This window comes from Macaca nemestrina, chromosome 10, assembly GCF_043159975.1.
Source record: "Macaca nemestrina isolate mMacNem1 chromosome 10, mMacNem.hap1, whole genome shotgun sequence".
Classification (NCBI taxonomy): domain Eukaryota; kingdom Metazoa; phylum Chordata; class Mammalia; order Primates; family Cercopithecidae; genus Macaca; species Macaca nemestrina.
In genome coordinates, this window is record NC_092134.1 from 133547859 (window position 1) to 133558027 (window position 10169).

Below are 10169 nucleotides of genomic sequence, written 5' to 3' on the forward strand. Positions count from 1 at the left end.
TAGAATATGTATGTGTTTGTAATTATTGCAAATGGAATGGTAATCTATAATGGAATGGAAAACATTGTAGATATTTTCAATTATCAGAAAGAAAACTGAAAAAAGTACATAATAATTGTATGTGTGATATATATGTGTGTGTGTATATATATATGTATACATACCTTATTTTCATTTTTTAACTCTGTGTTGTTTTGGGGTTTGTTTCTGAGAGGGGGCCATAATAAATGACATCTGTACTATGTCACCACAAATAAATCTCATTCTTAAAAATTTAATTGATGAACTTATTTACTGGTTGATGTCATTTTTTTTACCCAAATATTGATGCTAAATTATTCTAAAAGATTTTTTTTTTAAATTTATAAATTTGTTTTTAATGCATAGTCCCTGATCACTAATCTAGTATTTATGGGCTGGTCATTAGAACTTCAGAGTAAAGGCCAGGCGCGGTGTCTCACGCCTGTAATCCCAGCACTTTGGGAGGCCGAGGCAGGCGGATCAGGAGGTCAGGAGATCGAGAACATCCTGGCTAACGTGGTGAAACCCCATCTCCACTAAAAATACAAAAAATTAGCCGGGCATGGTGGCAGGCGCCTGTAGTCCCAGCTACTCAGGAGGCTGAGGCAGGAGAATGGCATGAACTCAGGAGGCGGAGCTTGCAGTGAGCCAAGATCTCGCCACTGCACTCCAGCCTAGGCAACACAGCAAGACTCTTGTCTCAAAAAAAAGAAAAAAAAAAAGAACTTGAGAGTAAAATCTTTTGAAAATATCACTTAGAGATGATGTTGAACTTAAGGTGTCATACCTCAGGTGAATTCCTGACTTTGATGATTATAAAAAGCACTTGAGGGAGACAGGGTCCAAGACTTACTACTGGGCCAGCTAGACTAGAGAATCTTACAGAATGGTATTATTCCAAATTATATTATACATGAAGGGGCTGGGGTGCTAAGTCTGTAAGCAAAGGACAGCAAATATCAGATGTTAGAAAGTGGAAAAAACAGGGAGAAATGAAGCAGTATTTGACATTGCATATGTGTCAACATAAACAATTAACTTGGACATTCTTGATACTCTGAACATTAATTAGATTTAGTTTAAACAATGCAGAGTCTAGGGCAATAATATCATGTTGGAAGTGTAATTTTTTTTTTTCTGTGAATGTGTTTCAAATATCTGACTTGCCAAGTGTAATTCTTTACTTTCTTTTTCAGGGTTATAAGAAACGCATCTGACTTAAATAACATGTTTTGTGGATATATAAATAGAATATATGTTCATTATGATTACTGCATTTATAGAAAAAAAATGATATGTGAGAAGATGGCCAGTCCAGTGCAGCTTGGTTTTATACATTTTAGGGACGCATGAGTCATCAATCAAATACGTTTAAGGAGAGTGGGGGGTTGGGGTTCCAGGCTATAGGTAAATTTAAATATTTTCTGGTTGACCACAATTGGTTGAGTTTGTCTAAGGACCTGGGATTTTATCACGCAGATGAAACATCCAGGTAGCAAGCTTCAGAGAGAACAGATTGTGAATGTTAATGCTGGAGAGGTAGAATGAAGCATGTCCCTCCTCCCACTTCCCATCATCGCCTGAACCCTGGAGAAGAGGAAGTCCATTCAGATGGTTGTGGGGGGCCTTCGAATTTTATTTTTCATTTACATTCTTCCCCTTCTGGCCAAGATTTGCCAGAGGCAACATCCAAGACCAGCAGATTTTAATTTTGTCCCATAGCATTGCCAGGGTGGCATGGCTCGCCATCTCCGGTCCATCCTATACTCCGTGGGACTCCCTATAGCTGAAGGCCTTATGAGTCAAAGGACTTTTAGCCAATTGATTGTTCTAGGCCAGATAAGAATGGATGTGGACATGCATTTATTACCTCTTAAAATTATTATTTTAAGTAAAAGCCAATAAACAAAAATGAAAAGGCAAGTTATGAGACTGACTTATTTTTAACTTCTGTGTGTTGAGCTACTGTAAGCTTGGCTTTTGTTAAAGACATACAGCAATCAGCTATGCAAGCATAAGCATTGCTCTGAAAAAATATATATAGAGACATGTTTATCTTCATAACTCTTAACTGGGAGTATTACACCCAAGAGGCTTTGTTACAAGGTATTTTTTATCCTGTTAGTAAATATATTCCTGTAATTCTATAATAAGCAAAAAAAATTTCATGGTTGGGGTAGATGCAAAAGTGACACATACTCATTTAGAAAGCAACTCAACTTGTTTTATCAGCTGTTTAGGCATTTTTGTACCCCTCCTTGATTTGGAGGGTTTGAGCTTGACCTAATTTTGTTCTTTAAAACCAGCCTTTACAATATTATGCCCCCTCCTCTTCTGTGACAGTAACTGGGCCTAGAGGGAAGCGTGCTTGTAGAGTTTTTGCAGCAGAGCATTTGCAGTGAAATACAGATCCTGGCTCAATGGGATGCCAAAATGAGGGAGAGCCACGTAAAAATACGGGATTTGTATTTTTAATCCCATTTCTATTAAAAATACAAAAATTTGCCAGGCATGGTGGCACACTCCTACAGTCCCGGCTACTCGGCAGGCTGAGGCAGGAGAATCGCTTGAACCCAAGAGGCAAAGGTGCCAGTGAAGTGAGATCGCACCACTGCACTCCAGCCTGGGTGACAGAGCAAGACTCCATCTCCAAAAGAGAATTAATTAATTAATTAAAAATGCAGCAAGAATGGATTGGTCATATAGGCTTCTTTAAGTTGACCTTGACTAAACTTTACCTAAAAATATGCTATTTTAGTTAAAGTCTTAGTAAAATAACCAGTGTCTCAAATTCTTTTGTTTTAAAAGATGCTTTTTGAATTTATGAAAATAACCATACTGTCATAAAATCACAATCCAAATTTTAGAACTCAAAGAGAAATATAAATTTGCTTACAAAAACATACTTCACTCAAATAATTCAAAAGAAAAAGATTTTATTGACCTTGCTTTAACCAGAGCAGGAGCTTTCAAACAATGTTTGTATATTAGGGAAATGCTATTTACAAGCCAACAGCTCATGAAAGCTGTCTATCAGGCATGGTAGAATCTAGGAAAGAGGCTCCCTACTTATAAGTACTTTCTCCTAATATCCCCAGGTAGCAAGATTCTATGTAAATCATTTTTATTTTTTTATGGAACTCTTTTGAGCACCATCATTTTTATTAGCATAGGGATAGCTTCAGTTAAAATTCCATAGCAAGGCAGTAAATGCCTCTCAGGTGGAAATTCTCAGTTCAGTATTGTCATTGGGAAGTATTTACAGTTTTTTGCCATCAGCCCCAATAAATGTGCCACAAATGGCTATGAAGAGGAGGATTTGTGCCGACTAGCACTCTAGCTTCTACCCAATACTTTGTGGGCTCAGGCAATTTTACTAGTTCCCATTCAGCGTGTTCAATTAAAATTTACTCAAAGAGCAGATTTCCATGCCTTCAGCTTTGTAGTACTAGAAAGGGGAAACATCTCCCAGTCAGATGTAGTACCCATTTTCACAAGACATTTAGGTAAAGGGCTTACAACTACATTCTACAAAGTTTGTTTAAACGTCTTAAATTTTATAATTCTATTAACCTGTATGTTTTCGTTTGTTTTTTTTGTTTTGTTTTGTTTTGTTCTTGGCCCCAGATCATTTTACCTTTTCTTTCTTTTTTTTTTTTTTTTCTTTTTTGAGACAGAGTCCCATTCTTGTCACCCAGGCTGGAGTGCAGTGGCATGATCTCAGCTCACTGCAACCTCCACCTCCCTGGTTCAAGCGATTCTCCTGCCCCAGCCTTCCAAGTAGCTGGGATTACAGGTGCCCACCATCACACTTGGCTAATTTTTGTATTTTTAGTAGGGATGGGGTTTCACCTTGTTGCCCAGGCTGGTCTGGAACTCCTGACCTGAGGTGATCCACCCGGGTGTGTTGGCCTCCCAAAGTGCTGGGATTACAGGCGTGAGCCACCGCGCCAGGCCTATTTTATCTTTTCTGGTGAAAAAGGGTTTGGGTTCCCAGCAGGGAGCTGCATCTGTGAGACCTATAAGGAACAACAAATTTGATAAGGCTTCTTACACAGTCCTGTGATTCTGTGGGAGGGGCACCAATGCAAAAGGGGCTCCCTGAACTCCAAAATTTACCTTGACCTGGGTAATAGGCATATTTGCCGAGAGGATAACCCAGTTATCATAAAACCAGCCCAACATGGTTTTTGTGTGAAGCATATTAACTGCTTCACCTGGGGTGATTAACTTGGTATTTTATAGGGAGAGTTGGGCAGTTTCCTGCTGATACGTTTGGCTGTGTGCCCCGCCAAATCTCATTTTGGATTGTAGCTCCCATAATTTCCACGTGTTGTGGGAGGGACCTGGTGGGAGAGAATTGAATCAGGAGAGCGGTTTTCCCCATCCTGTTCTCATGCTAGTGAATAAGTCTCATGAAATCCGATGGTTTTATAAGGGGGAACCACTTTCACTTGGTTCTTATTCTCTCTCTTTCCTGCTGCAATGTAAAACATGCCTTTCGCCTTCCCCCACGATTGTGAGACCTCCCCAGCCACATGGAACTATGAGTCCATTAAACCTCTTTTTCTTTATAAATTACCCAGTCTTGGGTATGTCTTTATTAGTAGCATGAAAATGAACTAATACAGTAAATTGGTACCAGTAGAGTGGGGCAGTGCTTGTAAAGATACCCAAAAATGTGGAACCAACTTTGGAACTGGGTAGTGGGCAGAGGTTGGAGCAGTTTGGAGGGCCCTGAAGAAGACAGGAAAATGTGGGACAGTTTGGAACTTCACAGAGATTTGTTGAATGGCTTTAACCAAAATGCTGATAATCATATGGACAGTGAAATCCAAGCTGAGGTGGTCTCAGATGAAGATGAGGAAATTGTTGGGAACTGCAGTAACGGTGACTCTCGCTATGTTTTAGCAAAGAGACTAGCAACACATGTTGCCTGGCATTCCCATCCCCAGCAAAGTCTCACCGTAGCCTCAGCCACTGAGGAAATCAGACACCAATGATGCTAATTACAGCTGAAGAAATCATATGGAGACTACACTATTGAGCTCACCTAGAATCAAAGCCAAAGCACCCTACTCAACCAATACTACACATACATCTATAGAAAAAAGTGTTTCCCTATGAAAGCCAATGCATAAAATTAAAGGAAACAACCATTACATCAGATGTGCAGATACCAACATAAGCACACAAGAAACATAAAAAAAGTGTGGAAACACGACACCTCCAAAAAAACCAGTAATTTTCTAGAAAAAAAATTTCAGAAAAAGGAAATTGATGAAATAATTAAAAATTATGATATTAAAGAAACTCAGTGAGATATAGAAGATGATAAAAATTAGGGAAACAATTCATGATCTGAGTAATAACTTCAACAAAGCAATAAATGTCATAAAAGGTCAAATAAAAATCCTAGATTGGAAGAATTTAATAAATGAAATAATATAATTGACAGCTTCAACAATAGACAAGATAAAGTAGAATAAAGAATTTCTAACCTTGAAGATATGACTTTTGAAATAACCCAAACAAAACAAAAAGAAGAAAAAAGGATGAAGAATTCTACATGACATAGGGGATACCATAAAGGAAGCAAATATTCAAAATGTAGAAATTCCAGAAAAAGAAAAGAAGTGCAAAGACATAAAAACCTTTAACAGGCTGGGCATGGTGGCTCATGCCTGTAATTCCAACACTTTGTGAGGCTAAGGTGGGAGGAGTGCTTAAGCCTAGGAGTTCGAGGCTGAAGTGAGCCATGATCACATCACTGCACTCCAGCCTGAGGAGTTCAAGGCTGCAGTGAGTCATGTTCACGCTACTGTACTCTAACCCAAGAGACAGAGTGAGACCTTATCTCTAAAAAACAAAAACAAACAAACAAAAAGCCAATTAAACAAAATAATAGCTGAAAACTTCTCAAGTCTTGCAATAGATATAGACCTTCAGATAAGGAAGTTCAGAGATCTCCAAAAAAATTCAACCTTAAAAGATCTTACACAAAGCACATTATAGTCAAACGGTCAAAAGTAGAAGACAAAGAGAAAATTCTAAAACCCTCAAGAGCAAAGTATCAAGTCATATAGAGGGGAATTCCCATTAGACTAAGTGAATTGCTTTGCAAGAAACCTTATAGGCTGGAAGAAAATAGAATGCTTTATTCAAGCTGCTGAAAGAGAAAAAGTAACAGTCAAGAATACTACAATCAACAAAACTGTATTTCAAAATGAGAAATGAAATCTCCCAAACAAGCAAACACTGAGAGAATTAATTATCACTAGACCAGCCTTTTAAGAAATGCTTCAGGGAGTCCTACATCGGGAAATAAAAGGATGATATTTACCATAATGAAAAAATATCAAAGTATGAAACAGATTAGTATAGCAGACACACAAATGAGAAAGAAAAATGAGACAAATGTTACCACTACAGGAAACCACAAAATCATGATAATAAATAATAAGAGAGAAAGGAAAAGGCATATATAAAACAATCATAAAACAATTAGCAAAACGACAGAAATAATTTATTACCTATTAATAACCTTAAATGTAAACAGATTAAATTTCTCAAGTGAAAGACGTAGACTGCAAAATGGATTTTAAAAAATGATTCAACTATGTACTGCCTACAAGAAACTGACTTCAACTGTAAAGATACATATAGACTGAAAAGGGATGGAAAATAAGAATTCACATTGCATATCAAAAATGAGCAGGAGTAGCTATACTTATATCAGACAAAACATAATTTAAATCAAAAACCATAAAAAGAGACATAAAATAAGTACATAATGATGAAAGAACCATAACAATCTGAATATATATGCACCCAAAAACAGAGCACCTATTACTAGTATATTTAGCAATATTATTAATATTACTAAAGCAAATATTCCTTCCTTTCTTTCTTCCTCTCTCCCTCCCTCCCTTTCCTTTCTTCCCTTCCCCTCCCTTCCCTTTCCTTTCCCTTCCCTTCCCTTCCCTTCCCTTCCCTTCCCTTCCCTTCCCTTCCCTTCCCTTCCCTTCTCTTCCTTTCTTGCTTCCTTCCCTCTTTCCTTTCTTCTCTTTGACAGGATCTCATGCTGTTGCCCAGGCTAGAGAGCAATGGCATGATCATATCTCACTGCAGCCTTGACCTCTTGGGTTCAAGCAATCCTCCCACCTCAGCCTCCCAAGTAGCTGGGACTACCGGCATGTGTCACCACAGCCAGCTGACTTTTTTTTTTTTTTTTTTGTAGAGACAGTGTTTGCCATGTTGCCCAGGCTGGTCTCAAACTCCTGAACTGAAGTAATCCACCCACCTCAGCCTCCTAAAGTACTGGGATTACAGGTGTAAGCCATTGCACCTTGCCTGTTTTCTTATACATATAATGAGGAAGATGAGATTCTAAGATGATATGGTTTATGTGCTTTTTTATTTTGCAATTTTTGTTGTTGAAAATATTTATTTTTATAGTAAAATTAGCAAGTGGTATTAGAATGGGAAAAAATGCTACCTTGAATACAGAATAATTTCAAAGACAGCAAAATTATCTGTAAAATTTTCCCAATTAGACAGTAAGCATTTATCTGGGTTTTTTCTTTCTTAGATTAGCCTTTCATTTATAAATTTTATGTCTGACAATATTCCAATGTGTTATTTGTTCTTTGATCTTTATTAATTCCTTCGGACCCACCAGTCAAATGGCCTGGGAAAATAGGATAGCATTAGACATGATACTAGCAAAAGAAGGTGGAGTTTGTGTCACGATCAGGATTCAATGCTGTACTTATATCCCTAATAACACTGCTCCTGGCAGACCGTAACTAAAGCATTACAGGGTCTTACTGCCCTATCAAATGAGTTAGCCAAAAATTCTGAACTAAATGATCCCTTCACAAATTTAATAGGAAATTTGTTCGGTAGATGGAAGGGACTTATGTCCTCAATCCTCTCTCTGGCCATTGGAAAGGGGTTGCTTATTCTAGTAGGATGCTGCATCGTACCCTGTGCCTGAGGATTAATTCAAAGACTTATTGAAATAGCTCTCACTAAAACCTCTTAGGATCCTCCTCCCCCGATTCAAATAGGCTTTTCCTTCAAGAAGACCAAGTAGAACAATGGAGCCAAATTATGTTAGAAAGATTTGAAGAGAAAGAGTTATGACAAAAGGGAAAGGGGGAAGTTGCGGGATATGATGAAGTTGCTCTTCAAATAATCTGATCAATCTTTTATTCTTTAATTCATAGTACCCCTCCACCTTTTTTCACCTTTTTTTCTTTTTGCCTTGTTAGATGCCCAGGCATGCCACAGTACCAGGCATTATCAGTACCAGCTCACTTTCCTTTCCTTATTTGGAAAGAGGACTAACTTTCTAGCTCATTACAGACACCCCTTCCCCTTCCTCTCCAATTCTTTTACGTGCCCGCCCTAACTAAAAAAAAAAAATCAAATGTTTAGCCAACCAGGATGAGTTTAGAGTGTACGACCTGAGCCCAGCCAATGGGGAAAAGGTACACGGGCAGGACTTGCATCAGGAATAAAGGCTCTCGTGCCCCTCTGTTCAGGTGTGCTCTCATGGTAACTGGCCAAGGAGGCACCCCTCTGTGCAGAAGTAAAATTGCTTTGCTAAGAATCCTTTGTTTGAGTGTTTAATTTCCTTAGGATTTTGAGCGTTATTCCTAACAACACCATGAACTGTACCCATATAAGACAGTTAACTTTATTGATAAATACCAATAAATGCTGTGTATGTTCTGACGGTTCCACTGAACAATTGTTCCCTCATCTCTCTACTTTTCCTTGGGCCTCCTTATATTTACTAAGCCCTAACAATATTAAAAATAGGCCAATAATGGCCCTACAAAGACCTGTAAGTGTTCAAGTAAAGGAAGAGTCGCATGTCTCTTACTTTAAATCAAAAGCTAAAAAGGATTAAACTTAGTGAGGAAGGCATGTCGAAAGCCCAGATAGGCCAAAAGCTAGGCTTATTATATAAAACAGCTAACCAAGATGTGAATGTAAAGAAAAAATTCTTGAAAGAAATCACAAGTGCTGCTCCAGAGAACACACAAATAATAAGAAAACAAGATAGGCTTATCACTGATATGGAGAAAGTTTAGTAGTCTAGATAGAAGATGAAATCAATCACAACATTCTCTTAAGTCAAAGCCTAATCCAGAGCAACATCCTAACTCTTGTCAATTCTATGATGGATGAGAGAGGTGAAGAAGCTGCAGAAGAAAAGTTAGAAGCTAGCAGAGGTTGGGTCATGAGGTTTAAGGAAAGAAGCCATCTCCTTAACATAAAAACGAAAGATGAAGCAGCAAGTGCTGATGTAGAAACTGCAGCAAGTTACCCAGAAGATATAGCTAAGATAACTGAAGGTGTCTACACTGAACAATAGATTTTTAGCATAGATGAAACAGCTTTGTATTGGAAAGACATGTCATCTAGGATTTTTATACCTAGAGAGGAAAAGTCAACATCTGGCTTGAAATCTTCAAAGGACAAGCTGACTCTCTTGTTAGGGCCTAATGCAGCTGGTGACTTTAAGTTAAAGCCAGTAGTCTTTTACCATTTCAAAAGTCCTAGGGATCTTAAGAATTATGCTAAATGTAACCTTCCAATGCTCTACAAATGAAACAACAATGTCTGGATGACAGCACATTTGTTTATAGCATTGTTTACTGAGTATTTTAAGCCCATTGTTGAGAAACGCTGCTCAGAAGCAAAAAAGAGGTCTTTTTTTTTCTTTTCAAAATATTACAGCTCATTGACAATGCACCTAGTCACTCAAGAGCTCTTATAGACATGGACCAGGAGGTTAATGTTTTCATTCCTGCTAACACAGCATCCGTTTCTGCAACCAATGAATCAAGGAGTAATTTTGACTTTCAAGTTTTATTCTTTAAGGAATACACATCAGAAGGCTATAACTGCCACAGATAGTGATTCTTCTTACATATCAGAGCAAAGTTAATTGAAAACCGCCTGCAAACGATTTACCATTCTAGATGCCATTAAAAAGATTTGTGATTCATGGAAGGAGGACAAAGTATCAACATTAACAGACACTTGGAAGAAGTTGAATCCAACCCTCATGGATGACTTTGAGGGGTTCAGGACTTCAGTGGTGGGAGTAACTGCAGGTATGGTGGAAATAG

General features: G+C 38.1%; 1 protein-coding gene across 5 annotated transcripts in view; it reads left to right on the forward strand.

Moving 5' to 3' along the window:
- Window positions 1–10169, forward strand: part of LOC105499917 (C-type lectin domain family 12 member A) — a 28821-nt gene that overhangs the window by 13949 nt on the left and 4703 nt on the right. For 3 of the 5 annotated variants that reach the window (XM_024787115.2, XM_011772790.3, XM_011772791.3), the window contains exon 7: window positions 1218–1944. The exons of the other annotated variants lie outside the window; for them this stretch is intronic. In XM_024787115.2, coding sequence (XP_024642883.1) covers window positions 1218–1374 — 157 coding nt within the window. In that variant the 3' untranslated portion in view covers window positions 1375–1944. Of the gene's footprint in view, window positions 1–1217; window positions 1945–10169 lie in introns of those variants that run through there. 5 annotated transcript variants of the gene reach the window in all.